The sequence below is a fragment of the Typha angustifolia genome, chromosome 7 (assembly GCF_048772165.1).
Source record: "Typha angustifolia cultivar Huaian chromosome 7, ASM4877216v1, whole genome shotgun sequence".
Taxonomy (NCBI): Eukaryota; Viridiplantae; Streptophyta; class Magnoliopsida; order Poales; family Typhaceae; genus Typha; species Typha angustifolia.
In genome coordinates, this window is record NC_133245.1 from 14,341,794 (window position 1) to 14,359,744 (window position 17,951).

The window sequence follows — 17,951 nt, forward strand, 5'->3', positions numbered from 1 at the left end:
TAAATATCATACTAGCAAGAAATAAATAAATAAATAAATAAATGATAAGCTAAACGAAAAGGCATATAGAAGTTAACATGAATGCAAGTATTGTGCAGTTGATATTGGGCTAAAATTAGCTGGCTTATTCTACAGTTGGTCATAATTTTCTTTTTCTTATTCCTTTTTTTTATAAAAAAAATCGTTCTCACGTGTTGGATTTTTTTCTTAAATTTTTTTTTTATGTGAGTTGCACATTGTATGATTAATTTATATACAATCTTATTTAGAAAAAGAAAGACAATGGATTAAGAAAATTATAGAATATTCCATCAAGTAATTCCAAAATGCAAATAACCAACTGAATTTATATAATTTATTTATTTGATCATTCATGAGCTCGAAGGCTGGATATGGACTAGATAAAGGGCCGACCCTCCCTAGATACAGATGTACTTTAGGTCCCACCGAGCTTTTAGCTGTCTAGTCTAGACTTCAAGCTATATGCGTCGCCGAATCGAGCCAATCCTACCAAACCATCAACTACCAAATAATTTATCCACAGTATTATTTAGGGTTAGAGTTGAACTTATGACCTCAACTTGGTGCAAGGTACGTATCAACTCTACTAGAATTGGTTAGTTATATAATTTATTTTCCAAAATGCAAATATGGCTCAGGCCGAAATTCCAAATTGGAAAACCCTATACAAGAGGGGTCGGTTAAAACCCTTCTTCCAGTGTATGAGATCCGACTCCAAGAAGGTTTCTTTGGCCGCTATTTTTGTCCCAGATCTTGTGGAAGACCATGGCTTCCCTCTTTCAGAGATTCCAAGAGGTGTCTTCATTATTGCGCGCTTTATTTCCGTCCAAATTTCGTTGCTCTAATCTAATCTGCATCACTTACTCTGGCTCGATCCTTCGAAGCAAACGTTGGTTTATTTGCTAGGGTTTTGGATTTATTTAGTTGTTTAGATATAGAGCTTACTGGCTTCATTTCTGAAGCGAATCGTTTTTGGGTTTGAATCTGCTGTTGTAATTGGCGCATCCTTGTGTAGTTTCTGTGGATCTTAAGGGTTTTATGTGCACCCATTGGTTAGCTAGTAGTCAAGCAGAAGGGTTTTCGAGAACTGTTAGATAATGGGTTGTAATATTAGTATGATCTTAGAAGTTCTTCGATAGCTTTTGGGCATATGGTTGAGTTGAATCTTCTAAGAACATGCTTGTGAAAGACTCGCTTGATTCTCCTCACTTACGAATAGGGATTTTCTCTGCAATGCAACTTCCCAGAACAATATCTGAATTTAGTTAGATAAGAAATTGGGCATTCTGAAGATCAGTTAATCACTTTTTTCTGAAATAGTTTCATTTGTTCTGATCATCGGGGGTACAATCTATCCTGCTAGTTTTAGATTTTTCCTGTTCAATAAAGCTTTACACGTGCTGTGAAAGTTCTTCATTTTCTGCTTTTTAACAGAGTGTTTATAATGAACGGATAAAAGAGAAGAATTGGTAGAATGGGTATATAGTGATGCTGTATTTATTTTGATATTTTCAATTTAAGCACTCACCTTTTCTTCATTATTGTTTTTTTATACTGCATGACCAGGCCATCAAAACACTTGCAAGGAGTCCGACTTTTGTTCGAGATCCAAGGCGTCTTCAGTTTGAATCTGATGTTAATGGTTTGTTTCTTTATACTAGGTAATTGCATTTCTTTTAGATGAAGCCAACTTCCACTTCACTTATTTCAAGTGTTTCAATAAGTAACTGGTACCCACTTGTTTCATTTAATGATCTAAAATACTCAAGATACCGAAATGCATATGCTAGGAGTAAGAGGTATACTTCTATGTTGAAGGGTAAGAGATTAAATCTAATTCTAGTGTAATAATTTTGTCCCATCACATGTGATGTTATTTCAGCTATAATCGTCTTGGAAAGAATGCTGATGAGAAGGATGTGGATGAGATTATTGATATGGCAAACAAAGCCTCTTTTACTGACCAGCAGAAACAAGTGCAGGAAAATATTCATTTTCAAATAAAAAACATATGTCGAATAATGGATGGCATTCTTCTTTCTGATATCAACCCTGATTCATCAAGTTCAGTTTCAGAATTCCAGAATGATTCTCGGTGCAGTGGGCTGGGTTTTGCCATTGGTAGAGGAGTGACATCTGCCAACCAGCCTGGTAATTGTTTTCTCAGGACACCTCATTAATTTGTATATGCTCTATCCATAACCTCATGCCTTTCCCTTATCCCAAATCTAGACGAAGACACATTTTATTGTTGCTTTTGTTATTAGCTTACTCTTCTTGCATTAGAAAATTGATGTACTCCAACAGGAAAAGATTGTCCTAGTTTCTGAAGGCTGAATCCATTTTAATGTTGCTAGATCTGAATAATTTTGCTTTAGATAATAGAGCTTGGAAGTTGAAAAAAAAAAAAGAAGCTTTCTTGAAAGGATGAAAACAATCATCTTATGGCATTTTCGGTATGGAGTATGACATATGACTTTACTGCTGAAAATGAAAGCACATCCAAGGTAAACATTTTGGGTTAATTGCTGCATCATGTGATATATAATCCTATAGTTTTTGTTACTAGAAATTGTGGAAAGAACACCTTGTCAGGACTGAACTTTTGTGGCCAATTGAAGGCTGTAGTCAACATTGTTTGATAAATGTTTGGAGCCAAGAGTGAACAAAGAATTCATGATGTGGGAAAGCAATGAATTGTACTTAAATCAAAGCACCTCATTTAAAGACCCATCATTATTGCATTTTACCATGTGATGACATAATAGAAGCAATGCGATCACAAGAATATAATTCCCTACTACTGGATGTGGAGGAGCATTAAGAAAAACATCTCACCTTGGCGCCGGGGAGAACTTAAGCTATGCCACACGGGAACTGATCCTTTTGGTCTAATTCATTAATTGTTTAAAATTACTGTGTTTTCCATATTGATGTTAATTTGTACCTTGTTATCATGCATGCATTCGAACTCATGATGTTGGTATGGAAAGAGAGGCTTGGACAGAGAACAGCTACTGCAACTAAAAAGCTGTGGCATTTTGAAAAATTGTTTGGCTTGGTAAATTAATTTATGGTTTGACAATGTAAGTAACCTTGATCTAAAAATAAGAGATCAACAGCTTTTCTTCAAAGTAAATATACTTTCATCAGCATTTGTTTTTCTGCTTTTACTCTTTTCCTTCTAGGCTTCTAGCATTTGTCGAAATCCTTTGTCAAAGTGATTTCAGTCTTATGAACTAATACCCTCTGTGTTGCAGCGCAGTTGTGCATCCTACACGGTCTGTGACTCGCCTTGAATTATCACAGAGTCTGAGGGATCTTCTTGGTTACACTCTTGATATCAGGCAATCTCAAATTCCTCACAAGGATGCTGGCCAAGGTTTATTTGTATCTGGAGAAGCCAGTGTTGGTGCTGTTTTAGCTTTCTATCCAGGGGTAATATATTCGCCAGCTTATTATCGATATATTCCTGGATATCCCAGAATCGATGCTTGCAACTCCTATTTGATTACAAGGTATGATGGGATTGTTATTAATGCACAGCCATGGGGAGCTGGTGGGGAAACACGAGAAATATGGGATGGTTCTTACCAGACAGAGTACAGCACAAACTCCTCTGAAAATTTTGAGGGACAGACTGATCGTATGTGGAGGATGCTTAGTAAGCCTTTGGATAGCAATCAGAAGGGAAATCGTGGGGATATACTTGAGAGGAGAAACCCAATTGCTCTCGGCCATTTTGCCAACCATCCGCCTAAGGGAGCAGTCCCAAATGTCATGGTCTGTCCATATGATTTTCCGGTTACTGAGAAGGACATGAGAGTTTACATTCCTAATCTTGTGTTTGGGAACGAAGAGAATGTAACGATGAAGAGATTTGGCAGCTTTTGGTTTAAATCTGGAGGCTCTCATGGTAAACAGGGGGGTGCTCCAGTTGTAAGGACACTTGCGCTGGTTGCAACAAGGGCTTTACGTGATGAAGAAGTGTTCCTGAACTACAGGTTGAGCAACTCAAAGAGGCGGCCAGAATGGTACACCCCGGTTGATGAAGAAGAAGATAGGCGGAGATGGAGCTAGGCTGATATCTTAATGTTGTGATGCTGATCTGCCTTTCTCATTCATAACACACCTTCAATTGCTTCTAATTGACACAAGTTACACCAAGATGGTAGAAAGAGACTAAGTTTGGCATCAATTTCTTTTTGGTTCCATTTCTGGTTGCCTCGAATGAAGCTCTCAGTTCTGTTTGGACTTATTGTTGTGTCTGCAGTTGTAGAATTTTTAGGATGAGAAATAAGTTATCAAGAATTAAACAGTCGCTCTGTGTACCTTCTGTAAACTTTATCCATAAGTGGTCAATCAAATTCTTGACACAGTCAGTTAACATTAACATTTGCTCAGGCTTGCCACAGTTGAGATCGAAAATTTGTTCCATCCATATCATCTTGATTTTAGGGCTGACTTCTTAACAAGAATAAAGTATTTTGCATACTCCAGTAGGGTGAATTCACATTGCTATCAAATGAAGAGTTCTCTATTAAATTCCAAACCGATTCTATCCTCTCTCTGTTTTGCATCTGCCCTGTTTATTATTTCGCATCATGCGAAGTATCTCAAATGATTTAGCAACAAATCTTATATACTCAGAACCACCTTTATTTTTTTACAATTGTGTCATCTCTATTGTAGCAAGGAAGTATGTATATATATATATTAAGCATTTTGGGAGGATAAAACAATGCTTACATTTGTTGGTTGGTTAACTTGTCTTACTTTCTGATTGAGTTCTTCTTCTTTTTTTCTTTTAAGCAAAAGAAAAATTATAAAACCCGGCCCCAAATTCTAAAAAAAGAACAAAAAAATAAAGAAAGAAAACAAAACGAACTTATAATGCCTTGTTTGAGTTCACCATTAGTGAAATATCTTATAATTCTCAAACTACTTGATGGATGCTGAAAGCTAAATAATTAACAAAATAAGGTAGTTGAATGATGGATGGAGATCGTTTAATTGAGTATCTATCAACCTAGGTCTTTGATCTTTCCATGGTTTGCTGCATCTCAGCATCTCATTCATAAGCAGAGAATATTATTCAAGAGCATGAACCATAGTTTTCTTAGTTATGCTTCAACATCCGTGAATAAGTTAAGAGTTATTGGCCAAACTAGCTATATTTCATTTATCAAAATAGGCAACACCTAAATTTAAATACTAAAAATTGTCTATTTTACTGTATCCATATCTAAAACATTTAACTGTTAAGCGTTTTATTTATCTAAAATTAAAAAGTTAATAATATTAACAATTTTCTAAGTAAAGACCTCCTTAAACTTAAAAAAAGAAGATTAACATTTTACTTAAAAAATATTAATTTTATCGGCATGCTAGTTTTAAATGAGACACAGTAAAATAAATTCATTTTAGTATTTAAGTATGAGTGCTATTCCTTCTGGTAAATAATTTTAAAAATAGATTTAGTTCGGTCAAACAAATCTATAAAAATTATGCTTTTATCCTAAGATACTGATATTAAGCAACCGAGAAAATTAAATCTATCAACCAAACTGTACAAGCAAACGAGCACTATCCATCAATCACTTATTTGTTGTTGCGTAGTTGTCCGAGGGAGTGAAGCCAAACCTTACAATTAGCCGGCTAATTTATAGTAATCATTCTAATTGTTTATAAGTAATCATTTTTATTCTAATCTATTTATGAACAGGATATGTACAAATGGGAGGAGGACACAAATCCTTCTAAAAATTTAATGCAATTGGTTCAGGAAGTATGGTGGGTCCTTCTTAAAAGAGAAGGATCCTTTCAAATGACAGGGAGGCCAATAAATGAGAGTAATTAAGATTTTAATCAATATCTCTATTACAAAACATTTTATAAGGTCACATTGAAAGTATCAACCAGACCTTGTAATAAAAATTGGGATCTTTTACCCTGCATTTATCATTCATCACTAAAAGGTGAGACATAGAACAAGGACTAATGGCTGCATCTATAAATATGACATCCAAAGGCTCTCTTTGTAAGTCGTTAAAGGACACTAATAGCTCACCAAATATGGGTGTCTTCTCCTCCTGCTCATCCTTCTCTTCCTTCTCTCTCGCTCTCCTCCTCTTCTTCTCCTATAGCTGTTCTCTATCTGAGTCATATAGATTCGATCCAGAGATCCTAAAACAACAAGAGGCCGACCGCGTGGTCCGGCTCCCCGGTCAGCCGGCCGTAAATTTCCGGCAGTACGCCGGGTACGTGACGGTTAATGCCAGCCATGGACGGGCTCTCTTCTACTGGTTCTTTGAGGCCACTCATGATGTTGGGAAGAAACCTCTTGTGCTGTGGCTAAATGGAGGTACTTGTGCTACATAATTCAGAGAAAATTATACTCATCTATCTGTTCTTTTATGTTTCGTTATGCCTCTCAATTTCTATCTAAGATGAATGGAAGTTTTCTTTTTCTATTTCCATTAGCTTGTTAGGGAGCTAGAACTGAGTGTATTGAGTATATTATTGCTCAAGCTAAGTACAGGGTGTCTTTTCTTGGGATGCTAGTTAAAAGAAACTAGTCTTAAAACATTATTGTCTTCATTTATGTTAGATTAGAGAGCATGCACCAAGAGGGGGTTGCACCTAACTAATAATTAAATCCTTGTCTCATATCCCATATTGGTCAACAATGGCCAAGAAACCATCATGTTAATTGAACAGGGCTATATACTTTTCATTCAATGAACTTTTAACTCATTCTTCAAACACTCAGTGATCAAGCTAGAGATTGTAACTGTAATTGTTCCTGCTGGTGCTCATGGTCCTGGAATCCATCATATCCATACATGGCTCATTGGGCCGGACCACTATTACTCTTGTGACCTGTTTGAAAAGGATGGTATACCTTAATTTGGTCTTTTGTCATTTTGGGTCAACCAGTACTCTGCTTACCAGAGGATCACCCAGTGGTAGTTTGTTTAATATTTGTTCCTAGTGGTGGTCAGCTGCTAATTCCTTATTCCATTTTCCAGTGTGTTATCCTCCCCGGGATCTGCAATTGTTTGGCTACTTTCCAAGCAAAGTTAAACATTTGACTCCTCTCTCTCTCTCTCTCTCTCTCTCTCTCTCTCTCTCTCTCTCTTACCCATCTAAGCTTCACTTTTGACTTCATATTTGTTATAAATAATTAAATTCAGACTTCCCCCTCATTATATTCTGTGCCAAAATCTTCGAAATGTCTCTTTCATTAGTTATCTTTTCATTAAAAAAATATTGTTTATATGAAAATGAGCATTAGTGGAAAGATATAATTAACACTATTTAATATTGTGATCCTCTACAACTTCTTGGCATGGGCTAAAGCTCTTTGTCAGCAGTCTCTTTGTAGGTGTGCATGGGAAGCAGGCATCTAACTTTAATCTGTTAGTTAGTTCGTTGGTTAAAGACCCATAAGTTAGTTATAACTTACAACAAATGCCCTTAACTACTACTACTTTCCAGATCTTTTAGTTACCAAAAGATCAAAAAGGCAAACCTTTCTTCCTGATATGGCACTTTCAGACATGCAACATAAACAAGTTGGTTAGGGGACCATACGGCCATCATCCTGCTTTGTGGTCCAGCACTGACAGCACCCACTTCTTAACTCAGTGAATGGATTGAAGTGGTTACAAAGGCTTGTAACTAATGAACAAATTATTCAACTATTCTAAATGTTTTAAGTGGTTATTAGATAACCAGTTAACTCAAAAACTGGTGATTCTTTTTATAAAAGACAACAGAAATCTTGCGTCGGTCCTACGCCGGTTTTGTCTGATTGGTGGTCTGCAATTGCTTTGTGTTTGTTGTTCTGGTTCATTCTGATGGCCTTTTCTGGTAAGAAAGACAATTCACTTTGATGTTCTTATCTACTAGAATTACTAGTGCTAACCAGTGAGAAAGGTTGGATAGTAGAACAGATACAAGGCAGATGGAATCCATCTTCCTCTGCTAGACATCACTTTCATTTTGGAATACATCCTATCCTAACATAGAAATTCTGGGCCATGACCATGTTCTCAGGATGGTTCAGTGAAAGAGCTGTTTGTGTATTTAAAAGAGTGCACGTCGTACATAGTAAATAGGCATCTTAGCATGTCCCTACTATTTCCAATAGGACACAGTTTGATATTTGGGTCTCACAAATGGATGCAAATATGTAGGATTACATCACCACCATAGCTTAGCTCAATGGTGGAGTTCTACCAGCTCATGATAAAAAATGTCATTGTTTCAATTTTCCCATGGAGGGTTAGAGTAAAAACTACTCATGATATATGTGCATGGTTTATTATGATCTATCCCCCCCAAAAAAGAAGTTATATATCTTATAACCTATATGATATTAATCTGACAAAGTTTTTTATTTCAGGGCCTGGTTGTTCTTCTATTGGGTATGGAGAGGCTGAGGAGCTTGGCCCTTTCTTGATACAAAAAGGGGTCCCAGAGATCAAACTCAATAAGTACTCCTGGAACAAAGGCAAGGCTCCTAATTTTATAGGACAAAACTATGTGCTCTTATAAACTAATTGAGACTTGCACTTAAAGAATTCCTGCCTAGAATTGTCTTAGATATCAGGAGCTTTCCATAAGTTAGGGCACAAGGATCTGAGTAATTATCTACACAAAATTTCCTGTCAACAAACATTACTTTATAGTGAAGGGAGAAAGAAATCTTATCTTATTCCTTTGACCAGTCAATTTGCTGACCCTTTGAATGGGATAGCTTTGTCTATTCCCTGCCACAATTCTTCCAAAACCATCCAAGTAGTCAAAGTCTCCTTTGCCTTCTTTATATTACCTTCAAGCTTATACTTGAAGATATTATAGCTAAAAGCCACGGAATGGAGGGAATATTTGACAGCTTGTGGTTAAAAATTACAAGTAAATTTTAATAACTTGATAATAAGATATATCATATTTTCTTCTTTCATATTACAGAGGCTAATTTGCTGTTTCTGGAGTCTCCTGTTGGTGTGGGGTTCTCATACACCAACACAAGCTCTGACTTGCTTCAACTTGGTGATAAGATTACAGGTAATTAGTGAGGCTAATCCAACTAATGTAGTCTCTTAATTGTGTTGGTTTTTGTTATTAACTTCTCTAATACTCCCATTTCTCATTTAAAGCTGAGGACTCCTATACATTCCTTGTGAATTGGTTCAAGAGGTTCCCACAGTATAAGTCTCATGACTTCTACATCAGTGGAGAGAGCTATGCTGGTAAAAGATTAGCTTTAATCATCTCTAATCAACATCATACTGTAAGCTAATTAAGTTAAACTTAATTTCTCTTTTAGGGCATTACGTTCCACAACTCTCGGAGAAAATATTCGACGAAAACAAGAAGGCATCGCCCGAGAATTTTATAAATTTCAAGGGTTTCATGGTAAGAATTTATTTGTTGTTATTATTATTATTATTGCATGTTCTAACGAGTTTTGTGCCCGTTCTGATATTTCTACACATTTACTGATTAATCCAGATAGGGAACGCGTTGATGGACGATGATACTGATCAGACAGGAATGGTGGACTACGCCTGGGACCATGCAGTCATCTCGGACCGCGTATACCATGATGTCAAGATCAAATGCAACTTCAGTGTGGAACCCTCCACACCTGCTTGTGATGCTGCAATGAATGAATACTTTGCTGTCTACGATATCATCAACATGTATAGCTTGTACACTCCTTCATGCGTTACAAATACATCCACTACCTCTAGAACAAGGTCTTATTGGATTGAAGGTGCTCGGCCTAAGCATTTCTCCAAATTTGTAAGCTCTCTCTGGGATGTTATTAATAATTAGAACTCGTAAAGATGGGGGGGTTTAAGGTGTTAATGACTTCTTCTAATGCAGAGAGGTTGGTTTAAGAAGCCGGCAGGCTATGACCCGTGTGTGTCCGACTACGCTGAGGTGTACTTCAATAGGCATGACGTCCAAAAGGCACTGCATGCAAATGTTACACATATAGGATATAATTGGACTCACTGCAGGTATCAAAACTATCAATCTTTATTTTGATATTTTTGTGTGAATAAGTACTCATTTTCCACGGCTTATTAAAAGTATATTGTTGACAGTGATGCTATCACCAAATGGAACGATGCACCAGCATCTGTGCTACCGATCATTCGGAAACTCATCAATGGTGGAATCAGGGTGTGGGTTTACAGGTGAAGCATTGATGATATTTGAATAGATTTCAATGACAATTGTATAAAAATCTCTTTGGAGAAAATAGATATGATACTATTGTAAACATATCAAGCAGTGGAGATATATCCTATATAAACAGAAGACATTCTTCTGAACAACCTATTTGGTTAATTTTCTTTGCAGTGGTGACACAGATGGAAGGATTCCAGTTACCTCAACAAGATACACATTGAACAAGCTTGGCCTCAAAACTATTCAGGAGTGGAAGCCGTGGTATGATCATCAGCAGGTAAGCCTTAAAAACTCTACTATTTGCTACTCTCAAAATACATCAGGAGGAATATTAAAATTGTGTATTTATGCAAACTTATTATCATTTAGGTTGGTGGATGGACAATCATCTTTGATGGACTAACATTTGTTACTATCCGCGGCGCCGGCCATGAAGTTCCTCAATTCGCTCCTAGGCAAGCAGAGCAACTCATCAAGCACTTCTTAGCTAATGAACAGTTGCCTGCTTCGGGGTTCTATTAGTGTTCTTCATCTGTCACAAGCTGTTGCTTAGATTTACATGTCTTCTTCAAGACAATAGCTTTTATTCCTCATCTAGTCCCAAGTTTGATAGCTCTGAGAAAAGCAAACAGAAAAAATGTTGGAAATAGGTGCAAGCCAATTTTCCAAGACAAGTATACAAACATTTCCATTGTCGTAACGAGTTAGAAATAAAATAACTCGGGCTGATTTCATATTATCCAAGCTGCATAATTTCTAAGTCCCAAATTTTCTTGGTTATGTGGCAAATAATTCCTATTTTGCTTACACAAATGAGATGGAAGAATTGCTGGATTCCAGACATTAACCGTGGAATACGTTGGTTAAACATGGACTAATCCTTGGCTTTCTAACTTTATCCGTCAGAATTGTTATCCATTCTAGTTCCCTAATCTTCTCCTATTATACCCCAAAAGTTAAAAATAGCTCATTTAACAGAACCAACTGTTCTGACACTCACGTGAGAGATTACAATCAAATATCACTATCGAGTTTTCCCTTGTGAGTCAATTAACCAAATGTCATGGATGTTTAATTCTATCTCTTATAATTCAGAAACTAATTCAAGACATTACAATAAAGAAGACAACCAAAGTGGACCATATGGCAATAAGGAAAGCTAAAATTTCTCTCTGTCACCAATCTCAGGGACCCAAGTGTTGGACTTTGTGGTGATCGCAATGACCTACAGACCTAATCTGATCACCCAAATCTTTCTAACTGGTAGTATGTGGACTTCCAATACAAAACTCCTATCTCAAACTTCAAATGCCCCACGTGAGGCACATATTATATCTTGTGTGACAATGAAAGGACTAGATAAGCAGTGTCACTACGTGAACAAAGGATGTTCACCAAAGGAGAGCTTCTAGAATAACAAAATGTAGCAGAATATCAAACAAATCGACATAGATAAAAGGCGAAAAAAATGTTCAGCTTAGAGATAGTCTAGTCAAGATCTTCATTGCATGAATGGCCGGCTAAGTCCAATAAAATGGCTCGTCAAACATCTATTTAGAGTTAAAGAAGGGAAAGAAGAAAGCATGTTTCATGCAATAAGGTGAAGTGTGGGCAAATCTACTCCAAATTTGCCACCTTTTAGCATTTTGCTCCTGATTGCCGGCGCGTGAAATTGTCTTATCTAGTGATTAATGACAATATTGATACAATATCCTCTGAACTGGGGCAAAAACAAAGAATAAATCATCGATACTTCTATGTTCCAGCTATATAAAACAAGGAGATAGGTCATTATCCTGAAAGCTAATAGCAGAATCACAGCACAAGTGACATTTTCTATTAGTCAAAGGAACCTTCTGGTGGCTTATGTGGAAAGAATCAAATTGAATACATGAACCCTAATTTATTAGGTGTCACTTTCTGCTGGCATTTCTTTCTTTTGCCACTGTCTTCTTTTGCAAAGATTTCTTGGCAAAACCTTCACCGAATGAATATTTGTGGTGTACCCAACAACAACAACAAAAAATGCCTTAGAAAAGCCTTAGGAAAGCTATAGAAATTAGAAAACAATCTTAATACTAAGGGTTTTTATTTATGTTAGGAGCTGAATCACGAGAACAAGAACATATCAAGATCCAAAATGGTCCAATACTCTGTCGAACTTAGATGATAAGTAAGCATGTTGTTCCCAAAATAAAGAAAACAACTTTGTTTGAGAAATAAGAAAGAAAACAAACTTTCCTACAGCCCGAATGCAATCCTATCTCCTTCACTAATGACTTAAAATGAAAAAGGGAAAAAAAATGGAAGATTTGCCACCAGTATGGCTGCAAATAGATATCAGACTAACGCAAATTGTCAGGCCCGAAAATGATCGGGCTTAAGTTGGGCCTTCTACAAGGTATTGGACAATTGGAGTTGAGGTCTAGACTCAGAACAGGACCACAAACCCAAGAAGAATTAACCAAGCCTAAATTGAGTGTTTGGTGTAATCCAAGCCTTAGGCTACATGAGCTAGAAACACACCGGACGCCCGGACAAAACATGCTGTCAAAGATGTCCACAAGCTAGAAGCAATGGTAGAGCTAAGTTATTATAAGGCAATAAAATAGAAGGAAAATTAATTGTCTAAGCAAAACAACAGGCTTACAGGAGGTTCAGACACCTATATATATATATATATATAAACATATCACTATATTGAGAAGTGCTACACATCTCTTACTGTAGTATGTCACAGCTAAAATAAATGTTTATTTGGCAGGTGAGCTTGCAAATGAGCTAAGACAGTTAGAAAAACGCTACATGTCTTACTTTAGTACGTCAGAGATCAACAATCACTAAATGGAAGGGAAATGAAAAGGAAAATAGGATATCTTTTGGCAAACAAGATTAAGCCAGAAATAGTATCTACATCAGACATTGAAAAGATAGTAGATCAATACCTCTTGGGTTCTTTTGAAATTGGTGCAGAACATTACCAGTACCAGGAGACCTCTCAGACATACCTATACATACATACCATGTAGAAACAGAAAAGTAACATATTCTGGACCGGAGACCCCAAACAAAATACTTCAAAGCATAACAAAATAATCACTCATTTGATGCTAATATACTAAAAATGTATGATAGGATACACAAACTAACTGAGCAACATGGAATTCATCATGCACAAGTCTTAACAGAACCTATCCAACACAAATAGGTATAGATATTTTTATATCTAAACAGAGCAGTCCTTCCAAGATGGTGTAACAACACAGCTAAACTCAATCACTAAACAGTGGTAATCAAAAAGATTGTTCAAGCATATGAAAGCTCAAAATTAATTAGGTCAAAAGATATGCACCATCGTGTTTCAGGAGAAAACAGCATAATCAAGCCTTTGCTGGTGTTTATCTGGGAATTCTGTAAAGTCTGTAAAATTATACAGACTTTATGGAATTCACAGATAAACACCAACAAAGGCTTCTAACATTTTGTTTTAAATAATCAACAACCAACAGTACATAAGTACAATCACAAAAACTGTCTTTGAAATTTTCTCTCACATGAAACTGTTTAGCCAGAAAAGCATACAATGTACATTAATTTGTTAACTTGTCCATATGTGTAACGTTCCAAAACCTGAACCTGTAAAAAAGAGAAAAAGAGAGATAGTTTAGAACATTGAATAATTGTTAATTTCTAGTTATACAGTAGACTTTCAATTCTGATATATAACATACCCTGGTATCTTGATTTAGGAAGGACAGAAAGCTATAAGCCTATAAACTAGTTAGTGCTTAGTAGCTGGCTAATTTCCTATATCATCAATTTGCAGACTGCAAGCTCTCAACTAGTCTTATCATAGTTCATAGATTCCCTACGCATCCTTGAATTTGATTATAGACATTTAAACATCTCCAAGATGCATTAACCTTGCTGATGCATTCACGAAATCAAGACCACAAGGCCAAATGTTCTCTCTTTCAAGTTTCATATCTTGTCCTACTAATTCTTTTCCGATCTGACTAAATAAAACCTAAAATCAACATGATACCGCATTCAGGCTTGTAAGAAATTTATCCGTCTTACAAATCCTTTTCAGAATCTTGTAGATGAGCGACATATCATAATTAGCACGGACGGAAATTTAACCACTAAATGTTCAATAATTGGAATTTGGAACTACTGAAATGCAATAAACATTTTTAAAGAAAACCAAAATTTCTTACCAAGAACACGCGACACCGCCAATCTCAACCCTTTAATCGAGAAAACCCTTCCTTAAGCCTTTTGCAGTCCACGAGATATGCGAAACCATACGCCAAATTCTTAATCGTCGCCTCGTGCAGCTCCTTATCCGCCGTCGCTGTCGCATCGACGGAGAAGAACACCCTAAACCCCCTCACGAAGGCGTCCCTCGACGTGGTCTCGCAGCAAAGGTTCGTCATCACCCCCGTCACGATCACCTCCTCCACCCCCATCTTCCTGAGCATCTCCTCTAGATTCGTGCCGCGGGCGAAGGCGCTATAGGTGGACTTCTCGACGACGTGGTCCTGGTCGGGGACGCGGCCGATCGAGGGGAGGAGCTCGGCTTCCGGGGTGCCGTCGAAGATGAGGTCGCCGTCCCACCACTCGTCGAGCATGCCGCCGTCGGAGGGGGAGAGATGGCGGTGGCGGGTATAGACGACGGGGATACCGGCCGCGCGACAGAGGTCGACGGTGGTGAGGAGGGAGGGGAGGATGGGGGCCGCGATGGAGGAGAAGTAGCGCTGCATATCGATGACTAGGAGCGCTGCGGAGCTAGGGTTCGGATCGCGGCGGCGGATCTCGTACTTCGTGTAGGAGGAGGAGGAGGAGGAGGAAGCCATGAGTGGCGTGGCGGCGGATTTGGGATCTGGGATTTGGCAAACGAGAATACTCTAAGCCACCGCACAATGGCTCTGTTTAAATTCGATGAACATGTTTGCTATAAAATTTTGCTGTCAATAAGACTAAAAAAATGAATTCTTTAAGATCAGTGAGATCGAGATGAGCAACTTTTGCTCTATCTTGCAAAACAATAAGAAGAGATTTCAGGTAGAAATTACTTCTTTTTTTAAATCATTCGTGAGCCTCGATACTAAATATGAGTTAGATAAAAGTTCAACCTTTTTGGACAGAGGTACTTAGATCCCAAACAATTGCTCCAAATCAAATATCATCGGGATCTGCTCTAAGCCACTGCACTGCCGAGCTGTTCTTCCAAGTTAATCGTATTGACGGACTATCAACCGAATCGAGCTAAGCTATCAAATCATCAAATAATTTTTCTATAATATTATTTGGGGTTGGAGTCGATCTGATGACCTTAACCATTGGAAAGGTACCTATATATAATTGAGTAAAATTTCAAAACACATGAATAAATATAGCCATTGCTCTTAATATTATTAAATATTTTGTCAACAAGTTGTTTAATGGTCGGTTGCTTAGCTTGGCTTGGTGGCTCCGTTTGGTTCAATAGCTCAGTAGTGTTTGATTTAGAGAAGCAGGTCATCAGTGATTAGCTAAAAGTAATGACTCGATGATACAATAACTTAGAGCTTAGATTAAATAATTTTATATGTTGGCTAAATATTTAGTGAGGCCTAAGTGTCTTTCCATCAAAAAAGAAAGTTGACCATTTCGCTCACCCATATTTAGTGTTTTGGCTCTCCAATGATAAAAAAGATATATAAGAGTAACTTTTATTTAACTTTGATTCAATAACTTACATTTCTTCATAGGTAGTGTTTTAGTGTTCCTTTCTATTCTTTTTCCTTTGCGTTCTAAACCAGCAAAGTTGGATGCGAGCTGAGGAGCAGTTGGCAACCAGAAAGCAAAGCTATCAAAGCTACAAAAGGAACAACTCTCTTGTTGCTCATAGCTCCAGTTATCAAAGAATAACATCCTACTACTGTTCTTTGTTTACTGATCAGACGTTTGTTCTGCAAATATATTTTAAAAGAGATGCCCATCTGCAAATATGTAATAGAAAAGGTGAGTGGATTTTTTTTGCAATAAGGATAAAATCTAGTTAGCCAAGAAAGAATTTACTTTTAATTAATAAACAACATTTCAACCTTTTTTTCTAAAAAAAAAGAAAAAATTCTTATCCCATTCAGAATTTTAATATATTAAAATTTAGATTAAATATATTTTATCCTCTGTATTTTAAATAAAAATTATTTCATATTTTAAACTTTCTTTCCTAGATTGAGCCGGGCCATATTCCGGCTCAATTCGAGTTTAACCTGATCCATACTGAGATAATTTTGAACAGAATAGACTCCTAGAGAGGGTTTTTTTTTTCTAAATTTTAACCATTTAAAATAAATGGATACATTAAAATTCCGAATTGCATGTTGAGTGTGTCATAGTATGGCATAAGATGTTGTTATTAATGAAAAGAAAATCCATTCTTGGCTCAAAAAATTGTTATGGATATCTATATATATTGCAATTGAAACTAGGTCCAAGATTCAAGGAATGGAATCAAAGTATCTTTGAATATATCTTCTAATATTTGTTAAGCATTTGAATTGGTCTTTATCTATGTTTGTTAGGACAACTATACATTACCATATTTGTTACACATCAATTATATAAATATAAAGAGCTACCCACACCCTAAAACCAACACAGAGATAGAGAGAGAGAGAGAGAGAGAGGAATGGATAGCAGCAAGAGAGTTCCTCTTCTTCTAGTTATGGTGGCTTTGCTTCTTAGTGCCAAAGGTAATCAATTACCATAGTTAATGTTAACTAATACTTACTTTTTAATTTATTTTTTGCATGTATAAAGTTTCTTATATGTAATAAAGTCATTTTGTTAGATAACCAGTTGAGCAAAAAGTTTAAGAAGTCTTTTATTTTTCTAATATATATTAACAATTTTTTTTAAAAAAATTAATCATAATAAATTTAAATTATCTGCATATAACGTTAGGGTAGAAAATTCATGAAATATATATAAGAATACATGGCATCAAATAAGAGGCATTACTATATAATCTAAATTATTACAGTAGATTTATACTATATACCCTAACAGTCATCCACAATGCTCATAGAGGGTTTAGGTTAAATATGGCCGTCTCAAAATCTAACACTAATTCTATCATCATGAATTATTAATGGCCGATGGACATTACATCTGAAAATTGATGAATTAAGATAGAGTAAATCCAACGGATAAAATTTGTATGAGATGGAGATCTAAAGGTTTAAAATTTTATTAGGATTTAAGACTAACATGTTAGCATAGTAAATAGAATGTTCCTTATTATGAATCATTTATTTATAGGTGAGAGAATGGTTAATCCCTACCACCATCACTAATTAATTAAAAACTGTTACCAACTCACTTTAACTAAGATTTATGATATAAATTAATTAGCTCGTCATAACGGATGAGGTTTCATGGACGAAGAAACTTCTATAAGTAGAAGTGATTGTAGAGATAGATACAAATGGAGAGCAGCAAGGGAGGAGTTGCTCTTCTTACACTTGTGGTGGCACTGCTTCTTAATGCCAACCAGCCCTTTGCTGGCCTCCATACTCTTGGTTTAGATTTTATCGACAAAGGTAATCAATTATTACTAGATAATTATGTACTGTAATTCATCATTATGAATTTAAAAAAAATAAAATAAAGCTCGTCACGATTGTTTTAATCTATATATATTTTGGTTTATTATTTTATCAGTT

The 17,951-nt window shown here is 36.3% G+C and overlaps 3 protein-coding genes across 3 annotated transcripts; 2 read left to right on the forward strand and 1 right to left on the reverse strand.

Moving 5' to 3' along the window:
* Positions 1–657: 657 nt before the first annotated feature.
* On the forward strand, positions 658–4,414 carry LOC140762288 (uncharacterized). The gene is made up of 4 exons (XM_073100000.1): positions 658–816; positions 1,588–1,682; positions 1,904–2,172; positions 3,287–4,414. Exons 1-4 carry the CDS (start codon positions 787–789, stop codon positions 4,099–4,101), a joined length of 1,209 nt encoding a protein of 402 aa, XP_072956101.1. The 5' UTR covers positions 658–786; the 3' UTR covers positions 4,102–4,414.
* A 1,584-nt stretch (positions 4,415–5,998) lies between these two features.
* On the forward strand, positions 5,999–10,972 carry LOC140762287 (serine carboxypeptidase-like 34). The gene is made up of 10 exons (XM_073099999.1): positions 5,999–6,385; positions 8,432–8,539; positions 9,001–9,096; positions 9,189–9,281; positions 9,359–9,447; positions 9,544–9,837; positions 9,922–10,058; positions 10,146–10,238; positions 10,405–10,510; positions 10,603–10,972. The coding sequence occupies exons 1-10, from the start codon at positions 6,022–6,024 to the stop codon at positions 10,753–10,755; spliced, it is 1,533 nt and encodes a 510-aa protein (XP_072956100.1). The 5' UTR covers positions 5,999–6,021; the 3' UTR covers positions 10,756–10,972.
* Positions 10,973–13,341: 2,369 nt separating this feature from the next.
* Positions 13,342–15,294, reverse strand: LOC140762290 (nicotinamidase 2-like). The gene is made up of 2 exons (XM_073100002.1): positions 14,454–15,294; positions 13,342–13,869 (listed from the first exon to the last, which is right to left on the reverse strand). The coding sequence occupies exon 1, from the start codon at positions 15,090–15,092 to the stop codon at positions 14,478–14,480; it is 615 nt and encodes a 204-aa protein (XP_072956103.1). The 5' UTR covers positions 15,093–15,294; the 3' UTR covers positions 13,342–13,869; positions 14,454–14,477.
* Between the last annotated feature and the right edge of the window lie 2,657 nt (positions 15,295–17,951).